We start from the raw sequence: 17,066 nt of genomic DNA, 5'->3' as shown, positions 1-17,066 counted from the left end.
ACGCCGCCCGGCCGAACTCACCCGCCCTGCGTGGCTGAAGAGATGGACAGCGTGAAGATGCTGTTTGTATAGCCGTCGCAGTTGCAGTTGTCCAAGTACTGGCCGCCATTACCCGAGGCCCACACGAAGATTGAGCCGCGACCATCCCTGCCCTGAAAGCATGGTTTGATCATACCACGTGACGAAAAAGTGACGAGTGTTCAATTATTCGAGTGCATGCTTCTGACGACCACATAGTATGCACTACAGTTACAGCAAGCGTTTTTAGTTCGATGTCCATTGCTCATACCAGTGGGTGATAAGCTGTAAAAATGTAGGGAAATAGGCTGCATTTCTCACCAAAACATTTGTTAGAAAGAATGGGAGGACACATAACTCACGATTCAAGGCCAAGACCACATGGCACATTGTGTCACAGTCAGCTTCTTTTGACGCAATGCAGCGATTAAAATAAACACGCATCGTCCAGTTTCCCTTTTTATAGTGTGCAATGTGACAATAGCACGATCTTGCTAAGATAATCACAAATAAAGGACACAACATATGAACTGCCACAAAGAGCTCAAAAGCCGCTACAGTGCTGATCAGAACCCATGTATTTACGCGGTTTCTACTGTTTTTCCGGTTGGGGACGGGCTGACAAGAAAAAACTAGAACTAATTCAAAACTAATGCACTTTGCTACACGACCTGTGCCAAGCGTCAGGAGAACGGAACGGCTCATCGATGCAAACTGCTGGTGGAACCAGGTGGATAGGTTGGTAGAAGATCGCGACAAGACGGAGGTATTCAAAACACGGAGGGGCGAGCATGAACATTCGGCAGAGCGCCGTATGTTCACATCGCGGTCCTCAGCGACACCTCGGTGCGCTGGACTATCTACAGCGCGGCGGCTAGGACTGCGCGAGCGTAGTCTGTCGTGCACGCCGAGCATCCCTACTGCGGCACGGTGGCCCTCGGTCACCCCGCCCCGAACGCCCCCGCCCCTCTTCTTCCCACTGCCGCGCAGCAGCCTCCGGGAGTCCCGCGTCGAGGGCCTCCCAGCTGCCCCACATGAGCCTCCGGCAGCCCCGCGTCGAGAGCCTCCCAGCTGCCCTACAGGAGCCTACAGCAGCCCCGCGTCGAGCACCTCCCAGCTGCCCCACAGGAGCCTCCGGGAGTCCCGCGTCGAGCACCCCCCAGCTGCCCTACAGGAGCCTCAGGCAGCCCCGCGTCGAACACCTCCCAGCTGCCCTACAGGAACCTCAGGCAGCCCCGCGTCGAGTACCTCCCAGCTGCCCTACAGGAGCTTCCGGCAGCCCCGCGTCGAGAACCTCCCAGCTGCCCTACAGGAGCTTCCGGCAGCCCCGCGTCGAGAACCTCCCAGCTGCCCTACAGGAGCCTCAGGCAGCCCCGCGTCGAGTACCTCCCAGCTGCCCTACAGGAGCTTCCGGCAGCCCCGCGTCGAGAACCTCCCAGCTGCCCTACAGGAGCTTCCGGCAGCCCTGCGTCGAGAACCTCCCAGCCGCCCTACAGGAGCCTCAGGCAGCCCCGCGTCGAGGACCGCCCAGCTGCCCTTCAGGAGCCTCAGGCAGCCCCGCGTCGAGTACCTCCCAGCTGCCCTACAGGAGCCTCAGGCAGTCCCGCGTCGAGTACCTCCCAGCTGCCCTACAGGAGCTTCCGGCAGCCCCGCGTCGAGAACCTCCCAGCTGCCCTACAGGAGCCTACGGCAGCCCCGCGGCGGTCCGTTCGGCTCGGGTGTGTCCCACTATCGTCTTGTAGTGCAAAGTTCCCCTACCCAAGCAGTGCAAGCGCACGTGTCATGCATGCTATTCATGTGCACCTGCGATCTCGCATGCGTGCGACGTCGAAGGTGATTGTAAATGGCGTTTGTAACCGAACAGGATTGTGACGAACAGCATGTGTAAGAAATGTGATGACTGATCAGCAGTGTGAATAGGACGGAAATAATCTGCACTTTACAATTACAGCCATAAATAAGACAGTAGCATTAGCGTCATTCCTCCGAGAAAAAAAAACAGGGGAATGGAGATATAGTTGGGTTTAGCCCAACTATATCTCCATTCCCCTGACTTTCCTCAAAGGAGTAAGGCTAATACGACTGCCTTATCTATGTGAATAATGTTCCCCGCTAATACACTGAACACATGACAGCCATAAGCACGGATCACTTAAACTTGCGTTACCGAACAGTTCGGGGGTGCGTTGTTGAACTTTAAACTGACTCGGCGTGGGATCAGGAAAGATCGAGAATGCGTAGACTGATAGCAAAAATCGCTGCCCTTCGAATACAGCCTAATTGCGTTTGCATCTACTTAATATGCTCATGGTGTCAGAGACCAACACATACCCACAAAGCCAAAACTTTGATGAGTTATTGCGGCGTAAAGCGCAAGCATGCGACATTAGCATTGTTTTAAGAATCGGAAAAATGGCGCCGTTCATGACACATTCAACCAACAATGAGTTGCTGTGTCTTGCTTCTCAATTTGCCGCTACAAAAAGTTGGGATTTACTATTCGGGGCGCGGCGCGCAGCGTACCTTGAGCACGCCCTCTATGAAGGCCCGCCGCGCCAGAGGACCGGGGCCGTCCACCGTTTTGCCGTCGTCTTCGGGTCCCCAGGAGGCACTGTACACGTCGATGTGGTTTCGTCGGAAACTGAGCGCCTTCGCCTCCACGTAGTCGTTCACGCCGCCGTCGAGCATGCGCACACCTGGCGAACAGGGTTTGTTCAGTTCGCTGGTGACGCGCATTTCAGGTTGCGTGGATTGGTAAACTGTGGCAAACAGAGGTAGCGAATTTGCATGTTTTGGCTTTATCTCTCATGTGAATGAGGCTGTTGGAAACTAAGCTTGTGCAGACACCATAGCTCAAGCAATACCTTTATATCAAATAACTGCAGTCAACCAAATAGAAGCTGCTTGCTGTACGACACGGCAGGTCAGCACAAAATTAACATTTCGAAACGCCTTACATGTAATCGAAGGTTCTCATTAGTATTCCGGACGTTGAAAAACATGAAACCCGAAATAGCGTCTCCATAGATCTTCGGGAACAAAAACACCGGGACAAAAAGTTGCGCTGATAATGCATCAGCGCAAATATATGCCTCGTTGACATCAGCTGGACAACAAAAACGAGAGTGCTTTCAATTGACGAGCGATCGACTTCCTCCGTCGCTGCCACCCAATGTCGGCAAAGACGCTACCGTCATGGCAGTTGCAATGGTGGTGGCGCCCTTGAACTGCAAACCAGCACTGCCTAAATGACGCCAGTGTTGCACCGAGGGGCAGGAGAGACAACTCACTAGCGGACTTATCGAGACAGACAAACCTATTAATGGTACACCGACAGACTTACCTTGTGAGAGACATGCATAAATGCTCTTATCCAGCAGAAGCTTGCAGTCTCCCAGAGTCTCTAAACAAAGAACAAGGAATCTGGCATACACACCACATTTCACTTCTTTCAGAAGACTACGCCGCGTATTCACATCATACAGATGGAGAATTACGTCCGACTGCTATATGAATGAACGGCAGATGGACTGACCTCCAATGCTGGCGTTGGGCCCCAAGTCGGACAGGAGAACCGTTTCACGACTGACCTCCGATGCTGGCGTTTGTCCCCAAACCGGGCAGGCAGGCCGTTCCCCGACTGACCTCCGATGCTGGCGTTGGGAGCCACACCGACGCCGCAGACGGTGTTGCCGGCGGCGGCGGCCACCTCGCCGGCGCAGCGCGTGCCGTGCCGGTTCGTGCCGTCATCCCGCGGCGTCGGATCGTCGTCGTTGTCGTTGATGTCCAACGACGCCCACGGGTCCTGGATGACGAGGACGAGCACGAGTCATCGGTGTGTAGACTGCTGACGTCCGCCGACGTGTGTGGTTGCTGAGGACATCCGCCGACTTATGTGGGCGCTGGGTGCATCCGCAGACGTGTGTGGGTGCTGAGCACATCCGCTGATGCGTGTTGGTGCTGAGTCCGTCCACAGACGTGTGTGGGTGGTAAGTACATCTGCTGATGCGCGTTGGTGCTGAGTACGTCCGCTTGCGTGTGTGGGTGCTGAGCGCATCCGCAGACGTGTGTGGGTGGTAAGTACATCCGCTGATGCGCGTTGGTGCTGAGTACGTCCGCTGGCGTGTGTGGGTGCTGAGCGCATGCGCAGACGTGTGTGGGTGGTAAGTACATCCGCTGATGCGCGTTGGGTTGGTGCTAAGTACGTCCGCTGACGTGTGTGCGTGCTGAGTGCATGCGCTGACGCGCGTGTGTGTATGGGGGGGGGGGGGGGTGCGTGCGTGCGTGCGTGCGTGCGTGCGTGCGTGTGTATGTGTGTGGGTGCTGAGTACATCCGCTGATGCGCGCAGCACTGGATACACCAGTCATCAAGGTGGGATGGAGCGCGAGGTAGCAGCCTGAGCCGCAGATGCGCAGCACATGCGACCGGGGTAAAGCATAGGGCGTTACTACCGGAGTGCTCCTGCTGGCGAGAGCACTGGTAAGATCTTAAGTTAAATCAACTGACCACGGATACAGCATGGCCTTTGAATGATGTGTGTAGAAAAGGGAAAAAGTGAATGCGAACCCACAGCTTGGCGTCATACAGGGATGTGAGTCGCAGAAACATAGTAGCTTAGGGAGGCAAAGCATTGACTTATAGGCCAGGCCAATCAAGCAAAATGCGCCTTGGCATACTATATCGAAAAAGGCGACATCATCATGTCGGGTTGTGGTTTGCCATCAGTTGAGTCATGAGTTTGCAGTCGCTCTGCAGTCTGTCCTAAGCACAGACCACAAAAAGGCAATAAAATACAGCTCGCAGGTCGTTAGGAAACATTTCGGTGGTGTTTACAGCCGTGAGGGAACACTGACGGACTTTGCAGACTGCAGGACTGTTATCTGCAATCGATTGTAGAAATCTGGATGACAGGCAGTTGAGATACATCCGAGACACAGACAATGGGCGTATTTAAATGTGAGCGTGAGGATTTAGGAGACACCCATTTCAAGCAATTCATTTTCGGCTGAGGTTTCACAATTATTGTTTGAATGCCGTCTTGATTGGTCAGCATGCCGTGTGTACAGTTCGATAATGCAGGCTAATCACACGGATACTCTAAGGACAGACGAAACCACGAACGCGAATTTAAGGCAGTTTTAAAACGTGGAACTGCCAGTAGCCCACATATTTCCGCGGTGCGTGCGTGCGTGCGTGCGTGTGTGCGTGCGTGCGTGCGTGCGTGCGTGCGTGCGCCCGTGGTGATATCAGAGCCGTGGTGTCACCACGGCGTTGGTTCATATGGTTCCTACATGCAACTGAGATCTGAACGCATCCTCGGCTGCTGTTGGATTCCTAATGCAAACTGCAACTGTTGCACTTTGATCTGCTGCAGTTGTACTTTACGGTCTTAGTCGTCTCGAAGCCGGCGATTATGGACAAACGCGGACAGGCTAATCAAACGAAAAGTGATGCAATGGCTGCCATGTGCTCTGAAGGCGCCGGGGATGAAACTTTAAGAGACTTCTTCTGAAATCATGCACGCCTACAATATAGGTGAGCGACATAATAAGGCACATCTAAATTTTTAAAACCAGACGATCCGCCATTCAATTGTCTACAGCTATGCAACATTCGACTACAACTACAGCCGTTCGGAAACCATTCCGGAAGACCTTCGGGGGGGGGCAATTTCACCCCCACCCCGCCCGAGCGCATGTTAAGACAGCGAAACCGGCTTGTCGGCACAGTCAAGAGATCGAGAATGGTAGCAAACCTTAACAGCTCGGGCATTACGTCAGGTTGACGGGGTCATCTAGGAACTACGCTGACATAGTCCTGTTTACATTTCGCATCACGATCAGGTACTTCAATGGACGTCAAAAACGTGCCTATAACTAAGGTCATAGCGTTCATATCTAAGGTCTGCCATGCAGGAAGGCGACCGCGGGTGGGGGCGAGGCAGCGTTCCCTCTCAGAACAGCTCAACTGGGGCCGGTACTCGCCACTGGCTGCTAGAAATCGGGGCGATGAGGACTGGTTTCCCCGGAGATTCCGATCCTCGGTGCAGCCCCACCGCAGAGCTCAGCGATCGGGCTCGTCTGATCATGACAAACAGTCGATGTTTGTGCAGCCCGCACGGGGTGTCCCAGGAAGCGGCGATAGAGGCGTGCGCACTCGAGGTCACGGCTGAAACGTGCAGTCACCCAGACCGTCCTACCTGGGACGTAAAGTCCCTGCCACAGGCGTGCAGTCAACACGGTCCCGCCGGTCGTAAATTTTACTTGCAGCAAGCGAGGCAGCGAAGCGCCGGGCACGTGCCACTGTCTGGGCTGTTGGCGTCGGCGCTCCAGCACGCGCCCACTCACGTAATTGTCCACCAGGTCCGGATGGTTGGGCTGGATGCCGTCGTCCAGGATCGAGACCACCACGCCGCGACCGCTGTAGCCCTGCTGCCAGGCCGGCAGCACGTTCATGTCGTTGCCGTCCTTGGCGCCACCGTTCTGCAGAGCGGGGCGCAGCTTCTCGTTAGGGCGAGGTCACCGGCTGTTGGTTAGTTAACGAGGTATGGTGAGGATTTAACATATGGGGAAACGCTCGGTATATTGTAGGAGGTGCGAATGTTACAGGCTGTAACACCACTGAGATTTAACGGTTATGTCTTGGTCATATCATGGATAACTGATCTGCCGTTTCGTTTATTCATCTTACTTTCCTTCTTCGGGGATCAAATCGTTATGCTGGAGTGTTTTCTTTGTGATGGCAGTGTTTCACATAACTACAAATAATATTCTAATATTTTGCTGTTTTTTTCTCATGAATAAATTTCATATAACTTCTCGTACCTACTTTGCATAGCTTCTTGTACCTATTTCACAAAGAGTTCCACATTAATTTACCATAGCGTTTCACATATATTGCCCGTAGCTTCTCATATCGGTTAAATAAAGCTTTTCAGAAATTGTCTCTCCACATCACTGAAAGGTGACACCAAGAATACTCTGCAAGATATAAGGGACAAAGCAGGCCGATACATGCAAACGTGATATTCACAGCTCTCTGACCATAACACCCGAGCACCCGACCGTTGTTTAGCTGGGGTGAATCATAGAAATGTGCTTTGCGCCGAAACCGACCACATTTAGGAGGCGTAAGATGCATACGAAATGCCTGTGGAAGATCCATGGGCAAAAGGGGAATCTGGCCACCAAGCTCTTCATGTGACCTAAGCCAACTGGCTTGTCAGAACAGTGTTGTTGATGGTGAATATTATTAAAAGCTGTTAACAAAAATGCGCTAACAACCCACATCCAAAATACCGATAATCAACTGGGGCAATCCAGCGGCGCTGCTCTAGCAGAGCTGCGCATGTACGCCCGCAAGCCTAGACAGCAACTATATCAGAGCTGCGTATGCACGCCTGCAAGCCTAGATGGCTGCTATAGCACAGCTGCGCATGTGCGCCCGCAAGCCTAGACAGCTGCTATAGCAGAGCTGCGCATATACGCCCGCAAGCCTAGACAGCTGCTATAGCAGAGCTGCGTGTGTACGTCCGCAAGCCTAGACAGCTGCTATAGCAGAGCTGCGTGCGTACGCCTGCAAGCCTAGACAGCTGCTATAGCAGAGCTGCGTGTGTACGTCTGCAAGCCTAGACAGCTGCTATAGCAGAGCTGCGTGTGTATGCCTACAAGCCTAGACAGCTGCTATAGCAGAGCTGCGTCTGTACGCCTGCAAGCCTAGACAGCTGCTATAGCAGAGCTGCGTGTGTATGCCTACAAGCCTAGACAGCTGCTATAGCAGAGCTGCGTCTGTACGCCTGCAAGCCTAGACAGCTGCTATAGCAGAGCTGCGTGTGCATGCCTACAAGCCTAGACAGCTGCTATAGCAGAGTTGTGTCTGTACGCCTGCAAGCCTAGACCCTCTGAGTTGCCGATGGATTTGTTCGTAGTCCATGGAGAACTTCTTAAGCAACGTGAAGACGTCTAACCACCACTCCACATACTATCTCTGCTTAGGATGTGTCTCGGCGGTTTCCAACAAAAACGAAATGAGGGATGTTTCTGGGGGTCAGTAGATATGAGCAAGAGCAGAGAGCTGCAACAAAGCATCGCACATTAACGGCTGCCTGGGCGCGAGGTCAAATGAGGCGCGGTGCAACAAGCAGGGCGGGTGCCACGATATAGTTCGACCCGAAAAAATCATCACGTGGCGCCGGTGGATTTTAGCGAACTAGAAACCACAGTCTGACGGAATGGACCACGGTGTCATTACTTATTAAGCATAGCTTTGCGCTGGTGTTCTACATCATCTTGTGAAGCCCCTCGCAGCGCATCGCTGCATAAATGTAGCGGGCCACGCACGGGATAACCTGAAGGCCAAGTTGCACACGTAAACGTAATTTCCTTCCCGTTTACGTGACTACTACAGCGAGTATTTCCGCTCTTGTGCAGACACACGGAACATGGTGGCAGGGCGGAACTCGATGCTCCAGAGGAGGTAACAGCGAAACAGCACACCCGGCAGCAAGACACGCTCGAACACTGCTGCGGCATGGCAGACGAGAATACACTTTCCTACCTGCAGTGGTACAACACCGCAGCGGCGCGCCTTTCGCTAGTGCAGCACACCAGCACACGAGCGCTGGCAGCCTCGCGTTAGGAAAACGGTCGCAAATTCAGATCCCAAGCATTCCTCGCGCGGCAGACCCCTCATCCCTGAACATTTTCCAGTGGTACATCCGGGTGCCAGTCATTACTACAGCGGTAGACCAGAGTGTCAGCACTCCTCCAACGGCGGCATTCATCGGCCACGGACACTCCTGCGTCAGCTGTTGGCTCAGATGCCGCACACTTCGCTCCTCCAGCGTCTGACTCGTGACGTTCCTCCTCCAGCGGCCTTCTTCGGCGCCAGACACCTCTCTTTCAACGGCTGACTCGTGACGCTCCTCCTCCAGCGGCATTCTTCTGCCCCGGACACTTCTCTTCCAGCGTCTGACTCGTGACAATCCCCTTTCAGTGCCCTTCTTCGGTGCCGGACACTCCTCTTTCAGTGGCAAGCCCATGTTCCGGGCACTTCCCTTCCAGTGGGAATCCCACGTTTCGGACTCTCATCCCGCAGCGGTGGGTTTGGCCCGGACATCCACCAGCGGGGGCTGACTCAGCGCAGCGGTGGGTCTGACCCGAACATCCACCTGCGGCGGCTGGCTCTGACCCGGACACTGCTCTCTCGGCGACGGGCTTCGTGGCTGACTTTATAACTTGCGGTCATTCGCAGCCTTGAACTGCCCGTAATCGCCAACATGAAATACGCTTATTAGTTCCAGAGTCATGCCATGGAGCAAATGTTAACAAAATAAAACATATGAGACAGGCAATGGCTGTAACAAACACTCCTCTCAGGCCTCAGCAGAGCTGTCCAAATGGAGGCTTACAAAGATACAATCTGCTGACTGATCTTTTCGACGGGATTAGGTGCCTTCGTCCAATCTGCTGGAAAATGCTTACCCGGAGGCGTGCATTTTTATGATCAAATGCCTATTATTGATACCAGACGATACGTGTTGCGTGAGACAGGTGACCAGCCATCAGGTCATGACAAAGGTAAGCAATCGCTTCCATCTATCTATCTCCATAGTCATTTCAAATCTCTGGTCAATTGAGGGAGTTCCTGGTCACCTTCGTGATATAAATACTCCTAGGAATCAACCATCAGTTAATTTAACCTCATCCAGGTAATGTTTCTTACATGTCCATGCCCAGCATATCAACCTGCAATAATTTTCCAATTCAGCATGCATCAGATGGAATCACATATTCACAGATGGAATCTAGATACAAAGGGCGCAGCAAGCCCGATGTGTTCACTTTGGCGGCCTTCCATACTTTTCACTAAGCAGCCCAGTCCACCAGCAGCGGCCTCCTGTAATGGACACCACAAAGGTCCTAGCCTCCGGATCCGCCTTGCAGTCAAAAATCCGCCGGCTCCGAAATCCATCAGCACAGTGTCTTACATAACGCCTTCGCGCCGGCTCAGCGCCGTTGCGCCGCCCGGTGCCTGGCTGACGGTGCCGCAGGTGACGGAGTGGCACCACCGGTGCCTGGCTGACGGTGCCGCAGGTGACGGAGTGGCACCACCGGTGCCTGGCTGACGGTGCCGCGGGTGACCGAGTGGCGCCGCCCGGTGCCTGGCTGATGGTGCCGCAGGTGACGGAGTGGCGCCGCCCGGTGCCTGGCTGACGGTACCGCAGGTGACGGAGTGGCGCCGCCCGGTGCCTGGCTGATGGTTCTGCAGGTGACGGAGTGGCGCCGCCCGGTGCCTGGCTGATGGTTCTGCAGGTGACGGAGTGGCGCCGCCCGGTGCCTGGCTGACGGTGCCGCAGGTGACGGAGTGGCGCCACCCGGTGCCTGGCTGATGGATCTGCAGGTGACGGAGTGGCGCCGCCCGGTGACTGGCTGACGGTGCCGCAGGTGACAGAATGGCACCGCTCGGTGCGCGGAGTTTTTCCGCTGCTCTGGCCTGGCCCAGCCGGCCGGTGTATCCGGTTCAGCTTGTGGCACAGGCGGCGGGTACCGAGACGAACTGCATGCCTGACCGGGCCAGCTGACCTTGCGTGTGGCCAGTCGACCCAGAGACACGGCGCGGTGACGGGGTCGAGGTCAGACGCAGCCTGACCCTTCCCCGCCCCCTGATCAGGCGTGGCGGGGGGGGGGGGGTTCCGACGGCTGAGCAGTTGACCTAGACACATGCGGGCTAATGCTTGGACGACTGGGGCCAATGTCAGCCACAGCCGAGTGGAAGTAAACAATGGTGGGGCGCAGGCGCCTGAGCTAGACGTGACCATTAGCCGAGAGTCACGGCTGGACGCACGACAATTGAAAGGATTCGATAATCGACTGGCAGCCAGCATCTGAGCCGAAATCCGTGCGGGGTCGAGTTGGACGGAAATTCTCTGCCACGATGAATAAAATTAGTCAGTTCCTACTGAAAGAAGCAATGTTCGGTGGGCAGGCTAGCACTGTGTCCAGCAAACCGCGCTCGGGAAACCGCTGAGCGCATGACTCCTTATTGGGGAGGGGGGGGGGGGGGGGGTCGCTGAGCCCACTGGTCCACCGGTTGGCTCCCTCAGCTCAAAGGTCTCCCAAGCTATCGGACATAGACCCCTCAATAGACGCCATCGGGAATCTGGACCGGTGAGTCACTGCGCTCCTCGGGAACAACGTTGAAATGAGCTGTTCTGCTCGAGCTGGGCTCCAGCCTCGACTTCTGTCTCGAATTCCGCTAACTCATGGCAAGACTGAGCAACCCAAGGCCGGCTGCCTGCCTCCGAGCTGGTCGGTCACGCCCGGCTTCCTTCGCGTTTGTGCTCGACCTCGCAGATTGGCAGACGCTGGCTACAAGCGGGGCGACTTTCTCTGGCATAGACCACGACTGCCGTTACCTAAAGCTGCCTGCCCTTGAGCATGGAAAGGTGATTCAGACTTCTGGAGCCTTCGATTGATTTTTGGGAACGCTTGGTGTCATGATTCGAACTTTGCAACAACAACAAAAAAAACACAAATGTAGAGAGAAGCATGGAATACAAGCTATTTCTGGTCGTTGGTAGCTACAAAGTTCCACGTCTTCGTAATCACGACATTTTTGAGCGCCCACACCGGTGGAGAAAGTAAAAGTGACTTGGAATTTTGTGTGTGCTGCGTTCCGTGTGAAAAGGAGATTTTCTGATGAGGCAGGTCAGATGTTAAAGGCCCATCAGCCGAAGCACTTGTTGACTGACTCGACAATAGCGTTCTCAAAAAGCGTAACAGTCAAGTGGTCAATGCTTTCAGTTTCCAATGGTGTCCCAGCTTCGGATCCCGCCAGTGTCATGGCCCTTATACGCTAACATAACCTCAGCAGTCGCTGCCGCTCTATAAAATGGTGCACGACTAAGTGAGTCAAGTTTCATTTCAAGCAGGCAGCGCTTCCACTTCGTGCATCTTTCAGAAGTTTCCAGATCATTTCTGGAGCTATTTCAAAGTTGGAAGCCGTGGTCACTTACACGCATCATACCCCTCATAGCGTTTCATAACCTTGCATGGTGAGGACATCTAGATTTTCTTTACTTAGATATGTGGTCCACGATGGAGACCTGGCAGCACTGTGGCTTTTGAGCTCTTGTCAGCCCATAAGTAAAAAAAGAAACGAATCGTAGTGGTGGAATCGCGACGTGTAGGGACCTGCCAGCTCCCGGTTAGTAGTCGGCATATGAGACTGTTAAATCTTAGTTATTTTGGTCGGCACTTGATTGTTTTGATTCATATCACTGCCTCTGGTTCATTAGATTTCGGCATCTATTTCCTGACCGAACGTATGATTTACCCGTCTCGGGATTCGTGAAACGTTCTCTGAACCCTAACCTATCAGTTCCAGCTTTAGTTTGCCCTTCCGAATGTTACAAGCGTCAAACGCTGTCGTTAAACCTAGGCCCCGCGAGGCCCAAGGGTTTCCGCAGAAGTTTTGATTAATTTTGTTCCAAAAATGTTCTGTGCGATCATGTAGCCCATCTGATTTGGTTCCCTGAACACTTTGAGTCCTTAGATTCGTCGCTGGTAAATTCCACCGGAACCTCTAAACAATCCGTGACGCAAATCCAGTTTTAGGTCACGGCTGCCAGCGCCCGTTTGCAGCTCCCGGACTTCTTTAACTTCTTGACACATCTCAGAGTGTTTGACCGTTGACTCTGTTGGAGACTAGCCTGCACCTAGCAATCGCCCAGGCTGATTGGTAATTGCTAATTGCTGATTGCAAGCACCCTGGGGTGTGCTGAGCTCACTGGGCGCGCCATGACTGCCACAAGATCATCTGTTTATCTTGAAAGCCTTGTGATGTGTTCAGGGTCTAATACACTCAGACGCCCAGAACTTTGTAAGACCCAGCAGATACGTCTATCGTGACTGGTTCTGTGTGCAGACATATATGCGTTCTAGAACCTGGAATGTACTGTGTTTCGAAGGGCCTTGAAAATGCGGTTGGAAAAATGGAGAAAAATCAAGAAATAAGATAAAAAGTTGCAGGATTTAAGTTCTTCAATACGTTCAATGACGACTATAATGGATATCCGCCAACAATAGCAATAACTTGCGGATGGTAATCAACAGCCCCGCCCACGCGCCTAAGTTAGCAGTCAATATCAACAAACTTATAGCACAAAAGTTACCTGGTTTAACGAAAACATTCCACCTTTCTTTGTATTTGTCACTTATGGTTACATCCGACGCGTACAATTTGATCAGCAATACCAATTTTCTCGAAATCCTCCCGAATAGCTCAGAATTTCTATTTAAAGTATCCGACATAACGGAGGAAATCTTATTTGGCTGCTCACCACTATGAAAGTGATACACTTCATTTGTCTTGCCTTTTCCAACGCATGCGTTCCTTAATGTTTGCAGCGCACTAATGTGCCAAATGTCTGTGTTACTCGGTGCCACTATGAGATTAACTAGACCTGAGATTTAACTAGAAAATGTATTTGAAATATGCTCCAAAGGTGGGGTACTCCCTTCAGAAGCCAAATAAAGCCATCACAGTTCACCACCAGTTTCATCACGCTGTTCCGCACTTATCTATTCAAGTGTTCTATGTAATCCTAAGAGCCGAATGGACTTTGTCGGGACCCTCGACCCGGTACCACGGTAACGACTTCAGCGAGTGCGCCGCAATCCTCTATCATGAGCTCCATTGACGCATTGGCCGGGAACAACCTCATGACCAAAATAATTATTTCCTCTACCATGGGACAATCCACCAAAAAACAAGGTGTAAGGCAGCATTTAGGAGGCGCGTAATATGGTGTCCAGCTTGAGACTCCCTTTTTATGTCAGAGACTACTTGATGTGAGAAAAAAGGCCTTCAGCTCTTGTTTTTCCGGCATTATGGGTTGAAAGCTCTTATGTTGGGTTTACCGGTTAAACGACGTTATATGTGGTACTTTAGGACTATTATATTGGCGGCACTCAATATTTCGAGCTGTGCTCATCCTCAAAAGTGAATTGGATCGTAGCGCACTCGCGTAAGTTCGTTACCATTGCGCGGGATTGAGGGCCCCGACAAGGCCCTTTCGGCTCTCTCAGTTGCATGAAACATCCGAATACATGAGCATGTTGCAAAATGACGAAATGAATTCAGTGCCTGACAAACTATTGAGCACTGCCTATCTAATCGTCATTTAGAGCTACGTCGTTTAACAAGCAACCCTGGTGTACTTAAGATCGTTAAATTAGCATAAGAGCTTTCAACTTATATCAAGGAGTTTCCAAATTCCGACACGAATAGCATAGATTTTATGAAGAGAGCGACTGGCACGGAATTGACCAATTCACAACCCTATTCCCCATGAAGTTAATTAATCCACAGCTCTATCCAAGCGACAAAGGTAGGTTCTTTCCTCTGCAGTGTCTGCTTTCTAACTCCTGCACCGCTCACCGCGGTGCCGTCACATTTTGTGACTTCACACAATTGATATAAATGCGTTTTGCAAAGCAAAATAAAACAAAAAAAGTAAAACAAAACAAAAAACCTGCAAAAACAAAAGTTTCCGCCAGGATCTAACTGCTAAGGTAAGCCGAGTGTTGCAATGCTCGTGTCATGGTGATCCAATGGCCACCAACACCTGCTCCCGCTGAATGATTTTGTAGTGCCTTCACACGAGCGACATTTTGTAGTGCCTTCACACGAGTGACGTGTCATGTGGTCAGAGTGCAGGCATTTAGGCATGCTTTACATTCCTAGCCCATTCCTCATTTCCGTTATTTTGCCTTTGATGCTAGTAACAAAAAAGTGTCTATATTCCAATTGTATCTTATAAATATGGAGACGGGAAACTTGACAGTTTCTCTGTCAAATACGCCCATAAGGCTTGCGTTCACTGTCTACATTACCTAGTAACGCTACCCTCTTTTCGCTCACACAGTTTGATTTCACTGCCTCTTTTATGCTACTCAGGGTTAAATTGTGATGAGACACGGGATGTCATTATCAACAAGAAGATGCTGAGGAGGCTCTTGCCGCCTGCAGCGCTCTAGGGCAGCTTGGCGACATTTGCCCTCAGTCTTAGCTTGATCTTTAGGGCACCTTGGCGACATTTCCCCTCAGTCTTAGCTTGACCTTCTGTTCTCCTGCTGCCCGTAAAATGCTGCAGTGCAGCGAAAAGAAAAAGAACAGTTATAGCGAGCCTCTATGTAGCGGAGCAAAGGATTTCCGCCCCACGACAGAGCTGCCCACAGCGGACAAAGCACTCACGGAGTGCAGCGTTCTCAAGGCTCCGGACCGCCACGGAGCGTAGCTGTAAAAGCGTTGGGTGCGGAGTGGAAAGTACCTGCATGGCGACACAAGTCGCTGCACACGACTGATTTCCAGGCGCAGCTATGACTGCTAGGGTACATGTCTTCCAGAATTACGTGCAGAGAGCACAATTTCGGAGACATATCCGAGCATGACCCCCAGCTACGACAGACTGTTTTGCATGCTAATAGCTCACGGTACCATTGTGTAATGTGCAGAAGACAAAGGTCGCCCATGCCATGTGCACCCACCCACCAGCCTCCATCCCGCCGCCGTTGGTCTCACCAGGTACCACTGTTCCTTGAAGAGTGGGTCAGACCAGAAGGACTGGGTGCTGGGCAGGGGCGGGCTCTCGCCACCCAGCTCCGACCCAAAGCCCGGCCCGAACGAGAACGGCACCGAGAAGCCCTGGAAGATGCTGGGGAAGAAGCCGCGGCCATCGCGCTTCTTCCGCTTCTTGTAATATTGCTGGTCGGCCCAGACAATCTGGAAAGCGGGGGCACGGTGGAATGTTACACACTGGCCGTGGCAGCTGTGAGCGGCCAGACGGCGGAGCGCCTGAGCTACAGCGCAGCTTGAACAATCGCTGGCGGGCCGACATATCAGTCACCAACTTATTCTACGAAAATTCAGAATGCGTGGTATACAGCAGCCATACAGAGCCCGAGACAAGCTGGTACCTCAGTCATCACTATGTTGTCCCTATTGGATAAACTATAATCGATCACATCTCCAATGAACCGGCTCATCATTAAGCTTACGGACTTTGCAATGCCTCACAACGTTGCTCGCACAAGTGGTACTTACGTCTGGCGAATTCCTGAGTTTCCTAACGTGATGATGAGAATGATCAGTTGAACGCTTATGAACTCCATGACATTCTAGGAGGTAATGATCTGTTAAATCTCCTATCTGGAAACAGATGGCATACATTTGTTTGAAAATTCATAAGGGTACACTTTGAGCACATGCCTGCAAACCCCTGCCAATATCATTCCGATCGCGGTAGGTCCTTATGCTCCCAACTCGCGATGCTCTGTTTTCAATGGCGTTACGAACACGGCTTTCCGTGCTGAAGAAAGCCCGCCGACGAGTTATTAACCATCACAACAGCACTGACGGCCTTGACCCCGGGCAGGCGGCGTCCAGTCGTGAGGTAACGGGTGCTTGGGGCCGTGGGCCACTCCCCACGGCTTGGAACACACGAAACACCCCGCAGCGGTGCACCAACGGCGACGCCATTCAACGCGCCATCGGACTCGTTTTCAGCGAAGCGTTTCAGACGGCGGGGTTCTGTGCGACACAGTCCGCCGGCTCAGGGCGGCGGGCTTTGTTCTGTTCAGCAGCGTCGCCAATTGTCCCACCATCAAAGAAACTCCGCCTGCAAAACGAGTCGCGCAACAGAACAATGGGTCGGTGCCAGGCGGTCCGACGCCCGCGGGGTGCCGACATTGCGCCCTCTGGACCCCCGGCCATGGCTGACCGCGCCTCCAAAGGGTGGCCGACTCTGCAGCCCTGGACCCCCCCCCCCCCGGCCATGGCTGACCGCGCCTCCAAAGGGTGGCCGACTCTACAGCCCTCTGAACCCCCTCCCCGGCTGGCCACCGCTCCGGGGGTGGCCGACTCCGCAGCCCTCTGAACCCCCCGGCCACGGCTGACCACGTCTCCGAGGGGTGACCGACTCCGCAGCCCTCTGACCCCCCGGCCACGGCTGACCACGTCTCCGAGGGTGGCCGACTCCGCAGCC

General features: G+C 53.0%; 1 protein-coding gene across 1 annotated transcript in view; it reads right to left on the bottom strand.

Moving 5' to 3' along the window:
- LOC119100859 (furin-like protease 2) overlaps nt 1-17,066 on the bottom strand; it is a 46,989-nt gene that overhangs the window by 17,506 nt on the left and 12,417 nt on the right. Inside the window, exons 3-8 of the mRNA XM_037224029.1 lie at nt 16,127-16,231; nt 15,605-15,805; nt 6,367-6,501; nt 3,664-3,823; nt 2,542-2,714; nt 22-152 (exon numbers count right to left, since the gene is read on the bottom strand). Coding sequence (XP_037079924.1) covers nt 22-152; nt 2,542-2,714; nt 3,664-3,823; nt 6,367-6,501; nt 15,605-15,805; nt 16,127-16,231 — 905 coding nt within the window. The remainder of the gene's footprint in view (nt 1-21; nt 153-2,541; nt 2,715-3,663; nt 3,824-6,366; nt 6,502-15,604; nt 15,806-16,126; nt 16,232-17,066) is intronic.

This window comes from Pollicipes pollicipes, unplaced genomic scaffold, assembly GCF_011947565.3.
Source record: "Pollicipes pollicipes isolate AB1234 unplaced genomic scaffold, Ppol_2.1 Scaffold_4881;HRSCAF=5763_pilon_pilon_pilon, whole genome shotgun sequence".
Classification (NCBI taxonomy): domain Eukaryota; kingdom Metazoa; phylum Arthropoda; class Thecostraca; order Pollicipedomorpha; family Pollicipedidae; genus Pollicipes; species Pollicipes pollicipes.
This window is presented reverse-complemented; position numbering and strand designations above follow the sequence as displayed.